Genomic DNA, 16,533 nt, shown 5'->3' on the forward strand with positions numbered 1-16,533 from the left:
CTCTGCAGGCCATTCACACTGACCACCGCTGCCACTGCCTCCCAAACCGGGTTGGTGACATTGCTACCCATCCGCGGCCAGAGCGGGGGTAGAGCACATCCTGGTCGGCCTCCACAGCATCCGGCAGTCACTTGAGGGACCCGTTGTTGAAGCAGGGGGTGGGCTGCAGTCTTTTTTGCCTTTGCAGGCCATGTCTCCCAGGCAGCGGTGGTGAGCTGGTGGCGATGAGCACTTTGCTGGCGGCTGCCTTTTAAAGATGGTGGCCAGCATGATGCAACAGCGGGGTGATGGCGAGCGGGTGAATGAGAGCCCGCTTGCCATGGAATTGGCGTGTTTCACGGGAGTGAATATATAATGAGGCAGGCTTGGGGAGATATGGCATGAAAACCCGCCATTTTCATCGGCAGGTAGGACTCCATTTTACCCGCCTGCTACTGCACTTAGTACAATTCTGGGAAAATTCTGCTCATGGAGGTCACAGTTTCTCTGGAGTAGTGGAGCCTCCTTCAGCATTGCACCTCTGACATGTTGAGGTAGCTGCATCACTGCCTGTACTCTCTGGCAGCAGGATAGTGGCGTGTTCTGTGGCTCCTTCTGCCTTGGAATCTCTGATGGCCCTGTGCCTCTCCTTCCACCAGTCGTTCCTTTGGGCGCTGCCTGCGGACACCTGGCTTCCTCTTCATTCTGCCCCTTTCTTCCCCCTCAGAGGAGGTGCCACCATTGGAGTAGACAATCCCCATTACCAGAGAAACAGAAAGCTGTATGGTGAACGGAAGGGTCCACACAGCATAAACCCTCCAGGGGCCTTGGAGACACCAATGAGTCCTGAAATGAAGGTTAGCAATGCAAAGATTGAAGCCAAAACAGAGATAACACTGTCAAGTTTCACTAAGCAACCAGCAGCAAACGATCTCCTAAACTCCTCACTACTCACAATGGCAATGCTCTAGACCCATTTTATCATGCCCTTGGATGACAATTTGATAAAATCGTGCTGCCCACCTGCCCGTGTGACAAGCGTGAAATCACCGGGCAACGTAAAATCTCGGTCAATAGGCTTTTTAATGGCCTTAATTGGCCCTATAATTGTCAGTGGACGTGGCTCCAACTCCCGCACTTGCCCGCCAACCTCAATATTGCATGTGTGCACGATGACATCAGGACGCATGCCCAACACCAGTTCGTGCAATCTTACATGTGTTCAGGTCCGGTGTGCGCCCGATCTCACAACGTAAAATTCAGGCCCCGGTAATCACTGTTATCCCTGACAACCATTTTTACCCATTACTGTCCATGTTGCAATCAGAATATCTTGGACAAGTGTTGGTCTTGTTAACAGTCAGACATATTCAAATAAAAAACCAATCACATCGAAACAGCCTTCTTAATTCACAGCAGAATATATTGGAAATACACTGGAGATCAATCAACAGCTGGACAAAAAGATTGTACATTGATGTTCTGAGAAGGGTTGTCTCAACCCTCAAATGTTAATGGATTTCTTTTGTCTCTGACTCTGATCAGCCTGTCCTCTATTCCCAACATTTTATTTTTATTTCAGGTATCCAGCACTTTTCTATCTTTAACTGCACATGTCAATGTTCTGAGAGAGTTAGGAGATTCTGTCTGCAACATTAATCCACTCAAAACATCCAAAACTAGTGCTTCTTTACTCTGAGAATGTGCTGATTGAGAAATACCTGAAACAGAAATGTTTCACAATGTCATGTAGAGGTTAGGGTGACTAGTGTTTTCACAGTTCCATGGTCAGTAACCTATTTCTCTGTTGGTTTAATCAAGTGTTTATAATATACACACCCTCTCTGGTTACATTAGACTTCCATAGCACAGGGATCCATCCACCCGTGTGCAGCAACAACTCATTTTGTGTCCTCCGCATTTCAGCTTTTGAGAAACCTGGAAAATGATTACCAAATATTTCCTCCTTGCTTTAGTTTATCAACTGTGTTTTTGTGAATATGTTTCGGCAGGTAAGTAAGTCTAATATTCAAAGTTTTAATGAACTGTCTCCGCTCCCTTTGCTATCAATTTCTCTTTCCAATTGTCTCCAGAAGGTGTTGAGTCCCTGCTGGGTTTTGCTTCCCTGGGACCAGGTACCTCACCAAATTGATCATCAGCTGTGTGGGACCTTAGATAATGACTACCAGTCAAGATAATGGTCCGCTTCATAGCTGTGCTGAATCCTGTCTTCATTCAACATTTACTCATGCATATTCACACATTACCGACTAGTTGGTGATCAAGTCTGGGATTCCTGCAATCTAAGGGCACTCAGACTAACTGTAATTCCCTCCACTGTCACACGATCTAAGAACAGCTAATCAAAGAACAGTACATACTCAAGGTTGAACCTGCGAACTTCTTGGTTTGCATGGCTCATACGCTGGTCAACTGGACCAGCTAAGCCATCAGCATTTGGGGAAGCTGCTCCCTTAAGTTTTAATTATTCTTTGAGAGTTTTTTTATTGGCTAATAAAATTTACTTCTTTATTGAAACCATCCAAACCCTTCAATTGGATTCTATTCAGTAACCGCTCCCCCGCCTTAAAAAACCTGTCATTCTCTTTTAAAAAGCTGAAATGTATAACTCATTTTACTGTATATTGTATGAGTCCAATAATTTTACTTTATTAGTTCCTTGGATTTATTGCAGTTGCCTGTATTTGCTAATCAACCACAGCATAAAGACACAACAGTTCAGGTTGTTAATTTTATGCAATCCAATAGGATGCTGGAACTACAGAGTTTTTTTTGGGAGGGTGGTCGGGTGACTTCTTTTTGTGCTCACCGGGCAAAGATGTCAGAGCCGGGAATTTGAACACTTTTTCACTTTTGATACCCAAGTCAGGGTAGAATTAACCTGGCCATTCTCACCCAATATAGTTTTAAAATGTAGCCTACCATTAAAATGCAACCTACTTTGCAAGTCATTTTAAAATTAAACACAGCCCCATGTGATTTTGTCTGAGTTCCTCTTTCACTAGTGAAATCTCTCTAATATTGACAGTTCTGAGCAGTTTCTTGCTCAGATGTAACACCAGACAGATGGGAAGATTGAGCTTCCTCTCCTTTGCTCCAACAGCATATCTTTAGGCAGGCTTTAGAAAAGCTATCCTTGTGGCCTTTGAGGGTAACAGTAAATTCTGAGCCAATATACGCCATGGCCATCATTGTTCCCTCGTCGGGCGGGCTCGGCGGGAGCGGGCGGGGGCAGTTGGGAAGCTGACCAATTAAGGCCCTCCCGCGTAAGACGCGGCTGCGGAATAAGCGAGAAGGGGTGGGCGGGGGCCGGTGCTCAATGTCCACCGGGTCCAATGGCGACCCAGCGGCTGATTCAAAAGTGACCGTGGCAGCCATTTGAAGGCTGCCAGTGAAGCACTTGCACCTCGTGATTGAGATCGTAGCGAGTGAACATGGCAGGCAGGAGGGCAGGTCGGCGGGGCAGTCGGCCCTGTGGTTTTTGATAAGTGTCCCATTGCCCTCCCGGAGGAGGTGGTAGCACGAAGGAGGTGGTGGCCCCTCCCCCCACCACCTCACCAAAAGTGCCTGGGAGGAGGTGACATCCAGGGTCAAACTTCTACCACCCTTTACATGTAGAAGTATCACAGTAGCTTTACAGTGCAGAAGGAGGCCATTCAGCCCATTGAGTCTGCACTGGCTCTGTAAAAGAGCATTCCACCTAGTCCCACTCTCCTGCTTTGTCCCCGTAACCTTGTATATTCTTCCTTTTCGTGTAGCAATCCAATTCCCTTCCGAATACCTCGATTGCACCTGCCTCCACCCCACTTTCAGGGATTTTGTTCCAGATTCCAACCACCCCCTGGGTTAAAAACATTTTTCCTCACATCACATCTACTCATTTGCCAATTATTTTGAATCTGTACCCTCTAGTTCTTGATGTTTCCTAACTTAACTCCTGAAAGGCCTGGTTCTAATTTTTAAGCTTTTTAAGCCCACTAGTCCTCAACTCCCCAACCAGCAGAAGTAGTTTCTCAAATCTACCTTGTGAGTTCCTCTTGATATCTTGAAAACTTCAATCAAATTAACCTTTAACCTTCTAAATTCCATGGAATACAATCATAGTTCGTGTAATCTCTACTCATAAGTTAACCTTTACAGTCCAGATATCATTCTAGTAAATCTACGCTGCACTTCCTCCAAGGCCAATATATATCCTTCCTAAGATGTGGTGCCCAGACTGCTCACAGTGCTCCAGCAGTTGCAAACCGGTACTTTGTACAACTGATGCATGACTTCAACCCCCATGTATCTCTATGATACAAAGGCCAGCATTCCATTAGTCATTCTGATTATATCCTGTACCTGTTCATGACATTTTAGTGATCTACCTATATGGACCTCAAGCTTCTTTGCTCTATTATGCCTCTACTATTTCTCACTTTTCACTATTTAGGGTGTACTGTGATCTAAGCTTTTATGGTCCAAAGTGGGTGACCCCACACTTGCTACATAGAAATTCTTTTCTAAAGTTTTGTCCATTCACTTAATCTATAAATATCTCTGTAATCTTATGCTTCCATCCACACTGCTTATAATACTTTGTGTCATCAGCAAACTTGTATATGTGGCTTTCTATCCCATCATTTAATTGATTAATAAATTCAGTGAATAGTTGGAGCTGCAACACAGATACAGGTGGAAACCAACAAGTCACATTCTGCCAATTCGAGTATCTGCCCATTATCCTGACTCTCCATATCCTGCCATTCAATCAATTTCCCAACTAGGTAGGATTAGACTGACAGGACGACATGTACCTAGTAGGTGCACTCTCTAAACCAACATTAGGAAATGTGCTGTGATAAGCCAAGAAGTATTGGGGTCCAGCAGTGCTCCCTAGCAGAGCAGACAATATGGCAGGAAGGCCAAAAATTGGTTTCACACTGGCGTGAAACCAGTTTGTGATTGTCTACTCCACCCTTTCCTGCTGCTGCATGTCTGCAACATCATTTTAATACATCTGCATCTAATTATAAGCCCTGCTCGCCGGAATCATCCCCCCACATCGAATTTACCGTCCATGTCGGCTGGAAAACATGCTGGCCCAGAGCACATCTTGACAAGTGTGCTGTGCAGAAGTCAGGACTTACCGTCAGGACCTTGCTCGCATTGCGGACATCCAAGAAGCAGAAGAAGCTGGAGGCCTACTGCTCCCGGACCCTGGAGGAACACGTGCATCGCATGCTGGGTGGATTCTGATGGATATGGCTCCGTGACGAAGCAGCTCATGGAAGATGGAAGGTCACCGTTGGTGACTGGGATCTGCTTCAGGAAATCAGTGCGTTGGCCATGGACTGCTATGGATGATTGACGAGGGAGTGGAGAGCAAGGTCTAGGTTTGACTGGGAGAGGAAGGTATACTGGGGTGGGTGAGGTAGGGAGGGGGGGAATGATGGTGTCGGGGGTGAGTTTGGGAGGGGGGGAGGGAGTATGGAGGGAGGAGGATGTAAGGGGGAGAATGCAGCAACTGAGGTAGGTGTAAGGGGGGGAAGAAGGTGTAACAGAAGAAATTTGAAGGGGGGAAGGAGTCCGGAAGGGGGAAGGAGTCCGGAGGGGGGGAACGTGCAAGGGTGGGGTCTGTGGAGTTGACTGCCTGCTGGGGAGCGAAATGAGGGTGGGCGTGGTAGGAGGGAATGGTGAGAATGAGAGAGGGCAGAGTGAGCCGGTAGGGTGGGAGGGTGAGCGTGTGACGGTAATGGTAGAAGGGAAGGTGCAGGTGGTTGGTGGGGACTCAGAGACAGACACGGACCCTGGGTGTGGGAAGGACGAGGTCGGTGAGGTCAATGTGGATGAGGGAAGGATTCTTGGGAAGATAGGGAACGTGCACGTACACTTGGACAGCCCGGAAAGAGAAAGGTTCTGGCTGGTAGGTGATGGTGGAGAGGTGGAAGGTGATGCTAGGGGGGCCAACAGTGATGGGTGAAAGGACATGGGTGACTCAGGGAGGGGAAAGGATGGGGGAGCTGAAGTATACTTAACAACCAGCATGCTTCTAAAATTGAAAGTGAAAGGACCCTCATGTTGGATGGGCACAGGTGCTGCATGGGAGTGTGATCAGTAGGTGGGCGGAGATGCAGGTCAGCTCAGATGGACAACTGAAAGAGAGCCCTGGCAGGCAGCGGTGAAAATGCTCGGGACAGTGAGATGAGTGTGACAGAGGAAGGCTCCGGGTGTGTGGCAGAACTTTTGCATGAGGCTCTGAAAAGCTCTGCGCCACACACACTTCTCCCTCCAGAATCACTCATGGGCTAGCTGTGTGCAGCTGAACTGCTATTGGGGGGTTGTGGGGGGGGCGGATTGCTGTAAGGGGAGGATTCGTGAAGCCTGTAAGTGAAGCTGAAAGACACCATTATACACTATTCAATGAAAGTGAATATATTTTCAGATTACAAAGTGAATAAATGTGTTCATCTGTGCAACCACTTGTGATCAGAAATTCTTAACTTTTCTTGGCCTAAGACTTCTTCTAGGTGCTGCCCTGACATCCACAGCAGGGGTGGAGACAGCCTGTGCAATAGCTGGCCCTGTTGCCTCTGATGACTTCGGCGTTGGTTTACTGGAGAGCCGAGGACTTGAGGGCCCAGGCTTGCTTTGGCTGTCCTCCTGTGGGCCAGCTGCTCCCTCTGCGGTGATAGAGGATGAGGTTGAGAGAGTCACAGGCAAAGGGGACTCAGAGGGAGAAGACAGCCTCTCAGATTCCTGAGTGGATGACCTGGGGTGTCCAGCTGCCACTCTTCCTCCCTTCGGGTGCCCAAGGGCACCAGCCTGACTCCTTGAGGGGAAGAAACACCTGGAGAGACGTCGAGGTGCCCCGTTTCCCTCTCACATTGCCACTGCAGGAGTTCACCCATGGCTATCATGATGGTGTGCAGATCTGCACTCATCTCTGCATTCTGCTGGACCAGGGTCTCCAAGGGGTCTGTCATCCGTCCCATGGAGACCTCCATATGCGCACATGTGGGGGCAACTTCATCAGAGTGCAGGTGGACGCACTCCTCCAACTCATGCCACTCTGTTGAGGGCTTCCAAGAGCTTTGCATGATGTTCCCCTGCCTTCTGCTGACTCTCCACCCTACATTGGAAGGCCAAATCCAGAGGCTCGTCATCTGATTCGGACCTCACAGGTGCCTCTTCCCCAGCAATCCTCCGAGTGCCAGGGAGCTCGAACCTGCCTCCTCCTGCTGCGGACACATGTCTGTGCGGTGACCACCAGTTTGTGAACCCAAGCCTGCTCTAGATCTAGGTCCCACCAGGGTGTGTGTCTGCACTGGTGGAGGGTGTGGTTAAGTGTTGTGACAGGTCGTCCAGGGTGCTTATTTCCAGCTCTTCAATGGAGGAAGTGTCCTCTTGACTAGACGTGAGGACCTGAATGGAGCAGAGGGACAGACTGGCTGAGGGTGTCAGTCACTTGGCAGAGCTCCCAGTGAACGAAAGTAGAGATAATTAGTGCGTGGCTGCAGATTCAAAAGCAGGAGAGAGAGCAGTCACATTTGCGTTGAGAGAGGGATGATGTGGTGCAGGATCCTCACATGGGTGTTTGCCACCAACCTCACCATCGCCATAGGCACAGTCTATGTCCTCACCAGTCAGCGCAATGGCACGCTCCTCAAAGTGAGTGAGGGGCCTAATGTGGGCTACTCTATACCCGGTCTGGGACTTCTCCTTGCTGTTATGAGCCAGCTTCTCCTGCATGAAAACAGATGGAGAGAGTGTGAACAGGATGCTTGGAATGTTTGTGCGGTGAGCGAAAACATGGACAGGATGAGCACACGAGCTCCAGAGGTTATTAGCCTGATGGAGATGTGAGGGTGTGTGTGAGAGTTAATGGTGTTGTCCCTTGAGGTGTGAGATCCCTGTGGATGTGTGATGGGTTTGTGCGTGTGTGAGTTGAGAGTGATGAGAAGGGTGACTTACCCTGGCAGAATGGATGAGACCATTCATCCTTTTCCTGCACTGGATAGCTGTCCTCTTTTGCAGGGTATTGGCGCTGACCACCGTTGCCACCATCTCCGATGCTGGATTGGTGACCTTGCTTGCTGGCCTTCGCCGACAGCGGGGGTAGAGGACATTATGGCAGGCCTCCACTACGTCCATTAGGCGCTTCAGGGAGGCGTTGCTAAATCTGGGGGCAGCATGTTTCCTCCCTTTGGCAGCCATCAGTTCCCAGCAGCTTCCTATCCCTTGAAGGGTGCAAGCGCTTTGCAGGGTCGGACTTTAAACATGGCACCTGGTTTACTAAAGGCCTGAGGTGATGGCGGGGTGGGCAAATCAGAGGTCAACCCGCCAGCGACCCGGTGTGTTTCCCAAGAAGGCATAATTAATGAGGTAGGAATGGAACGATATGGTGCAAAAACCCGCCATTGGGTAAAACGTCCTTTTTCCCTCCTGCTACCACACTTAGTGCAAATCTAGGATGATTCCGCCCATAGCCTCAGGATAAAACTGAGATGAGGAGAATTTTTTTCATTCAAAGGGTTGTACACCTTTGGAATTCTCTACTTCAGAGAGCTGTGGATGCTCGGTTATTGAGTATATTTAAGTCAGAGATCAACATACTTTTGAATCCTAAGAAAATTAAGGGAAAAGGAGATAGTGCAATAAAATGTAGCTGGGATAGTAGTTTGGACATTATCTTATCGATTGAGAGGACAAATGGTCTTCTGCCCACTCCTGTTTCTTATGTCCTTATGTAAATGTGCTTGTGAAAATGTTCTATTTTAATAAGTTTAAATGGCAACTTGGCCAATTGCAGAGATTTGGCCCTGGAACTGTAATTGCCAATGAAATGGACTGCCATACCAATGCACTGCACACACTCTCCTCTTGTTTTGCTTCACTGATCACAAACATAAGCTAAAATGCACAAGTAGAACTCCTTGAAAGGTCACTGTGATCTTGTGACATTTATTGGTAAATATTAAAAAATGTAAAAGGTCAAATTGAAACACATTTTCTGCTGTTTGCAAATTAATTTTTGCAGTGAAAGGATTTGAAAATACAGATGAAGTTCAACACAAATCCCAAAAGAATATAGATCTTTGGAACAGGAAAGAGTCCCAGGACGCTGGGCTATTGATTTCTTTAGTAATTTCCTTATAGCTGCTAAAACATCAGAGAATGTAAACAATGGAAAAAGATCATTTTCTCATGGAGAAAAATTAATCCAAAAATGAAGAAAGGAAAGTCATAGTAGGAGAATGATAGAGAAACAGGGATAGAGAAAAAGAAAATGAAGAGAAATCAAAGCAGGAAGTAAATAAATAATGAGAGTTGGAGAGAGAAAAGATAAACTAAAAGGAGAGATATATTACAAAAATGGCTTACACCTGTTCCTAATTCTTATGATCTTATGAATACACAATTGGCAAATCTGAACAGAACAGCTCATAAGTTTTTAACCGTTTGTCTTGTTTTTGTGAACCTAAGAGCATATGAAATAGGAGCAGGAATGCTCCATTCAGCTCCGAGAGGCAGCTTCGCTATTCGGTAAGGCCATGGCCCAACTTCCCCATTAACTCCACTTTCCTGCATTATCCCATATTCCTCGATTCCCTTAGTGTCCAAAAATCTATCAATCCCAGTCTTGAATATACTCAACGACTGAGCAACCACAGCCCACTGGGGTAGGGAATCCTAAAGATTCACAATACTCTTGAGTAAAAAGATTTCACCTCATCTCAGTACTAAAAAGGCTGTCCCTTTATCCTGACTTCACATTCAGAGCGCAAATGATCTTTTACTGAACCTTGCTTAGTATGCTTTCATAACATTTGCGGCCCAGTTATCTGGGCACTCAGATAATCCAGCTTATTCTACTGAGCACGGGGGTGGCTCAGTCATCCTTCTTGAGTTGACCCATCAACAGTTGTTCGATTCATGGCAGTCTGACATTTTAGGACGTGGGCAGACACTTGCAAATCCTCATGCAGTCACTTCCCAATGAAGGAAGAAGCAAAGCATTTCCTGACAAGAGGTTTTAAGTAAAATTGAGGGTGAATCAACTTGCAGAGCTCATGGTGTCCAAAAGGCAGAGTTGTGAGTGCGTGTTAGTTTTTAACAAGTTGTTGGAGTGCAATTAGTCAGGGTTAAATAACGCATAAAGAACATAGGGCTCGGATGTTTATATGGCTCATTTGGCAGCATTCTCGCTTCTGAGTTAGAAGGTTGAGAGTACATTCTCACTCCAGGTACTGAGCTCATAATCTTGGCTGATACTGCAATGTATTCTTGAGGGAATATTCCACCATTGGAAGTGTCATCCTTTGGGTTAGCTTCTAAACTAAGGGGGAAACTGAGTGAGGTGATGGCATACTTGAGTTTTTTGCATAAAAAGGGTAAGGAAATAAACTGAGTCAGAGTGGGTTGAACCTGCAAGATCAAGGGTTGAATTTTTTGGCAAGGCTGAAGTCCCACTGCTGGGGCCAAAAGCGGGAACCAACCCCACTCTCATGGGTGGTGGAACCCTGGGGTAGTGTTTTGCTGGCTCGACCAATTAACAGGCTGTCACCAGGGCCAATGTCCAATTATCCCTTGGTGCAAGCAAAATGCCCCTGGGGCAGGAAGTGGAGTGGCCTTAGTGCAGTGGGTGGGGAGTTGGTGTATTGTGCGGGATGGGGGGAGGTCAGTTAATGGGCAGAATCATCCCAGAATTGCACTAAGTGCGTTAGCGGGCATGAAAAAAAGACGTTTTTGGGTTTTTGCGCCATTTTGTCCACTTCCTGCTTCATTAATTATGCAACTACAGAAAACATGCTTTTTTGCTGGCAGGTGGCCTCTGAATCGTCTGCCACACCATTACCTCACCGTTTCCTCACTCCGGGTGTTATATCTAAACTGCAGCCATGCACACAGTTCTTAATGCCTGCAGCCCAGGACTGCTCCAGTGAAGACATGGCCCTGAAAGCTAAGAACAGTACAGTGACCCATCACTCGAATGTATTTTGGAGGCCCACCATGATGTCCTCCACCCCTGCTTTTGCCACAGGAGGTCCAGCAATCTCACCACTCCGGCTTCAGAGACGGGGCAGTGTTGGTCAGTAGCAGGGCTACATAGAAGAAGTTAGCCATCCAATGCAGAAAGAGGACGATCTCATCCATGTCACCAGGGTAAGGCAACCATCTCATCACTCTAAACTCAGATACTCACAAGGCCATCACATTCACTGGCTTCTCACTCACTGTCAGCTCAAGAGACGTCACCATTCACTCTCTCAAACACACCCTCACATCTCCATCTGGGCTCATCTCCTCTGGAGCCTGCCTCCTCAGTCCTCACCATCTTGAGGCCACTTGCACAGATCAACATGTGCCCCCACATACACCCTGGGATACCCCCCTTCCCCAGTATAGTCCCCACCCTGCAGCCTCTTCCCTTGCCTGAGACCGCTTTTCCCCCTTCTCCAAGCAAACCCTGGCCCTGCAGTCATTGAAAAGCTACCCCCTTAGGTGGGGGTATGAGCCCAGATGGAGATGTGAGGGTGTGTTTAAGAGAATGAATGGTGACATCCCTTGAGCTGACAGTGAGTGAGAAGCCAGTGAATGTGATGGCCTTGTGAGTGTGTGAGTTTAGAGTGATGAGATGGCTCATTCTCAACGGCTGTTCTGCTAAGTAGAGACCTGCCCGTGAGCCCCCTAAAAACGATGTCATGCTGCCTGCATTGCCTGGCGTTGATGACCACGAGTGCTGCCTGAACCAAGGTAGACAAAGAAAGCTCGAAGTACCGAGCAAAGTGCAGCCTGCCGGGTGCATGTTGCCTGTGTGCTGCTGTGAAACATGTCGGCATGATGCCCGGACGATCCAACATGGGAGGATGATTCCGGCAAGCAAACCTTATAATGAGAAGCTGAAGTATTGAAATTAGGCTCCTGACATGCAGCAGCAGAAAGGCGGTCTGCCATTTACGGGTGGAGCAGACGATTGCAACCTGGTTTCACAACGGTGTAAAACCGATTTTTGGCCTTCTCACCATAATGTCCATTCAAACACACCCGCTGCCAACAGGAGTGGAAAATTCTGCCCAATGTGTTGTAGGGGTTAGTGTGTGGGGGCTTTGGCTGGGGGGTTGATGTGTGGTGCTGGGCATTGGTGTGAGGTGGGGGTATTAATGGGTGTTGGCATTTGATGGGGGTTGGGGGGTTGATGTGTGGTGGGGCGGTAGTGGGGGTTGGGTATATGGGGGTGTGGTGGTGGGTTTTGGTGTAAGTGGGTGGGGGATTTGGGAACTGGGGTGATTGAGTCGGGGCCATTGAGTGTGGGAGACTGGTTGTTTTGTTAAGTTTTGGGTAAGTGTTGGTCTATTGAAAATTCAAATGCCATTTATTTAACCTTTTCAAGATTAGAAATTTATTAGTAGTAATTACCTACCTCTGCTGATTAAATCAGTTGAAGTTGGATGAATGGGCGAGATGGGTAGAATGGCCTTTTCTAATTCCATTCTTTTATCTTCTCTCAGTTGGAAATACTATGTGATGGTGGGATGGGGATCCTGAAAGGAAGGGAAGAAATACACTGAAACAAATAAAAATATATTGCACTGAAAATTGCAATGGTTTTCTCCCCCTATCTGTAGCCTGCGGCAGACCACCAGAAGTGAACAATGCAAACGTTATAAATGGGAAAAAGGTGTATGAACCTGGAGAAGAGGCAGTATACTCCTGCCTGCTCGGGTACAGGGGGCATGGTTTCAACAAGCTTGTCTGCCCAAAGAATGGGGTTTGGAATAGACCCAAAATCAACTGTCTGCGTAAGTAAATAACAAATTCTTGGAAAAGTGGCTAAACTTCAACATAAAGTTTTAACTCCAACTCTCAGCGCTGAGTTCAACAATTTCAGATCGTAACCTCTGCTCCCATTTTTTCTGACAGCAGCTATTGGCAATGGTTCTGTTGTTGCCATTTACAGCTTCTCTAGACCCATCTTTTGTTTCTTTCTTGTCCTATTACCATCTACGTTTGCCTTTTACCATTATTTCCTTCGTCATTTAATCCCTTCTGCCCACTACCCCATCACAGAAGGTTCCTTCCTCCCCTTCCCTTCTATTGTCTCTGTACTTATTTAAAACTGTTACATCTCTAACCTTTGTTAGTTCAGATAACCTGAATTGTTAATTCTCCCTCTCCACAGATGCTGCCCAACCTGTTGGATATTCCAGAATTTTCTGGTCTTATTTCAGATTTCCAGCAACTTTGGTGTATTTTACTTTTGTTTTAGTAACATTACAATGGAAGGCAGTTACGACTCGTTGTGTGAATCTTGCTGGAGGCAGTTCTTCTGGAAAATGTCTCCAATTGCGCTCACTCAAGGCCAAAGTTACTGAGCTTGAGGAATAGCAGAAGACACTCCAATATGTATAAGAAGGTGGAGGGGTTAATGTTACATATGTTCCAACTGGCGGTTACCCCTCAGCCACAAAGAGTGATAACAGGCAAGGACTAGAACCAGGTGACCATCTATCAAGGTAGAGTATGAAGCAAGTGCGAAATCTCCTGAGGGAAACTGTCCTGGCAATAAGTTTTTAATATTAAGTATTTTCTTCCATCAATGAAGACTTGAGCGAGGGCAGCCATGCTCAATGCCATGATACCATGAGAAAGATGGCTGCCTACAGGATGGAGTTAAATGCAGGAATATATTGATAGCAGGAGGTTTGATAATGAGAGAAGTAGATAACCACTTCTATAACCACAAGGTTATGCTACAGCTCCAGGAATGGGAGATTAAGTTGCCTGTGATGGTTTGTATCAAAACCAATAAAATCTAGAGGAACAAGATCCAGGTCTTGAGAAAGATTTCCAGGCGTTGTGTTAGATTAAAAATCACAACCTCAGGGGTCATAAATTGTTGCCAGTTCAAGAGGAGCTGAATTAGGGAAATGAGATATGGTTTGAGGGTGATGCAAGGTTCAGATTCATATGGGCACTAAGGTCAGTTAAGGGGTAAGGGATAGCTAGACTGTCAGGACAGCCTTTAACTAAGCAGATTTGGGACCTATACTTTTGAAAGGAGCTATGGAGCAAATTTAAAGCAATATAATGGGGAAAGGAAGGAAAATCCAGGCAGTAAAGTTAGGGAGCTTGGAAGGAAAAATACAATTTCGGTTACATAGGATGAGGAAGAGAGATTGAAAATGATGGTTAAAAAATGGGTGTGAAAAGGCAAAAGAAAAGAGGGGAAAGAAATCACAAAACCAATGGAACCCTAAGTAAAATGCAAGAAAATGAATGCGGAGTGGAAGAAACTAAATTAGGGAACTAAATTCACTGCTTAAAGTAAAAATCTATGACATAAAAACAATGACTGACAGCAGTGGAGGGTAAGTATATAATAGACATGTGATTTAAACAGAATGACCTTGGGTTAAGCTAAGTAACAGCAAAGGATTGGTTACATTAATAGGAGTATATTAAAGACAGAAAGGTAATTGAGAATTTTCAATTGAGAAGGGAAAGGTCTCTTGCAGTGCATTCAGGACTGCTTTCTCAGTCAATGTCCAACAAAGAAGGTAGCATTACCTGACTTAGTTCTGGAAAATGAGAGGGGCACATAGGTGTCCAAGAAGTATAGGAATTGGGAAACAGTGGCCGTGATATAAATTAGATTCAGTGATTAAATAAAGAAAAACTGAATAAGGCACTTGAATGGTGTTTGAATGGTGAGGTGGGGAGAGAAAACCAAATTATAGTGAAATAAAAAGGGGCATTCCCCAGGTTAAATGGAAGGAAAAACTGCAAAGTAAATTTACAGATCAGCAATTGGAAATATTTAAATTGGAGATGGAAAGGGTAAAAATCAAATAGAAACTAGGAAAAATTAAGGCAAGGTTCTATAGATATCTTTTTTGAAAAGGAACTGAATAATTACTTGAAGAAAGATCATCAAAGGCTATGGAAAGTGGACAGGAGAGTGGGGTTAGGCTCGGTGGCATAAGGAGAAATACAGCAGTGTATATTTCATGGGCCAAGTGGCCTGTTTCGGTACTGGTATTCAGCTTTCCTTGTTGGCCTTTGATATTTTTAAAATTAACTTTAATTGAAAAATAAGTTGATCATTTCCATGAGGATGCTTTTTGGATCATACTGACACACTTGCTGCTCAGTCTGTACCTTTGGATGTCATGATCAATTGGAGGCTTATCCAAATTGACCACTGAACTCCACTAAATGGTTTTCAAGGCACTAATGTAATCTCAAGGCTCTTATCACCATTGAAAGAAAAGCTTTAGCAAAGTAGATGAAATATATCACCCAATCTCACAAGTTAGATTACAGCATCTCATTCTCAATTATTTACTTATTTATCAAAACCATCCAAACCCTTCAATTGGATTCTATTCAGTAGCCGCTCCCCCCCTTAAAAAACCTGTCATTCTCCAGGCATGCACAGTAACAGTGTAATGACTTCAACTAATGACATGTCCTTGTTTTTCTTTTCAGGCTCACCAGCAGCCCATTGAGGTGAGGAGCCTGAAGGCTCACCACTGATCCCAGAGGACAGCAACCATCACAATGCACCTGTGTCATACCCTCTCAGCCAGGCAGGCACCAGCGCAGATACCAGCACCTTGATGGACATTAGATCAGCGGCTAGTATCTCGGTGCACATTGATGAGGGCATTTCACGCTCGCTTGATGTGCAGGCGGAGGCAGAGAGTGCACAGGGCGCCGGCAGGAACCAGGAACATGCTCAGTCGGTGGCTGATGATATGCCTCTGGAGTCGTCCCTGAGGCAGCAGATGCTGAAAGTCCAGTAGGGTGTGCGGGAGGATCTGGCGGAGATACATGAGGGAATGCGTGCCATGGTCTCTGGAGCATGAACAATGCAATGACCCTCATGGCCTAGCGCACTGCCTCCTCCATGGAGAGAGTGGCGACTCTCATGGAGAGGCTCCTCCAGGAGCTGAATCGGGGCTCGGACCTGCAAGCCTTCACCCCGGCAATGACCTCAGGTACTCAATGTTAGTGTGGGAGATGGATTGGGCACCCAGTATCCCAGCTAGGTGTCCGTCCATCAATGGTGAGCAGGGAGGTCCAAGGCGACCTCACGTTGGTGCACGAGCTGCCTGTCGTCTCTGTTGGCTCATCTCAGGGTGCTCCGGATGATGGCAGCAGCTCCTCCACCCCTCTGCCAGTGACTGTGGCATCCGATGAGGCTACGGAGACTGGGGAGATGCCAGCCGTGGCACTGGCCACTCCCTCCCAGGCAGGTCCAGCACAGCTCTATGGGCCATAGGACGCCCACCAAGGTCATCAAGGCCAACAGGACAGCAGAGTGAGCAGGATGTCTCCAAAGCCAGTGCCAGCTATGGGGGACGGGGGGGCCACCTAGACGTAGCACCCACAAGCGAAAACTTAAAGTACCTTAAGCACAACATGGGCTTATCACTGGTGATATTTTTCCCCCCACTTTTACGTTAAATGTTCACCAGTGTGATGGATAACACCTAACAATTTCATTTGTATTATGTATGCCAGGTACCACATCATTAAATGTGT

General features: G+C 46.6%; 1 protein-coding gene across 1 annotated transcript in view; it reads left to right on the forward strand.

The window, feature by feature from the left end:
- Nucleotides 1-1,740: 1,740 nt before the first annotated feature.
- LOC144667596 (beta-2-glycoprotein 1-like) overlaps nt 1,741-16,533 on the forward strand; it is a 32,044-nt gene continuing 17,251 nt past the window's right edge. Inside the window, exons 1-2 of the mRNA XM_078529034.1 lie at nt 1,741-1,991; nt 12,612-12,785. Of these exons, the coding sequence (XP_078385160.1) occupies nt 1,925-1,991; nt 12,612-12,785 (241 nt within the window). The 5' untranslated portion in view covers nt 1,741-1,924. The remainder of the gene's footprint in view (nt 1,992-12,611; nt 12,786-16,533) is intronic.

The sequence above is a fragment of the Cetorhinus maximus genome, chromosome 24, assembly GCF_964194155.1.
Source record: "Cetorhinus maximus chromosome 24, sCetMax3.hap1.1, whole genome shotgun sequence".
Lineage (NCBI taxonomy): Eukaryota > Metazoa > Chordata > Chondrichthyes > Lamniformes > Cetorhinidae > Cetorhinus > Cetorhinus maximus.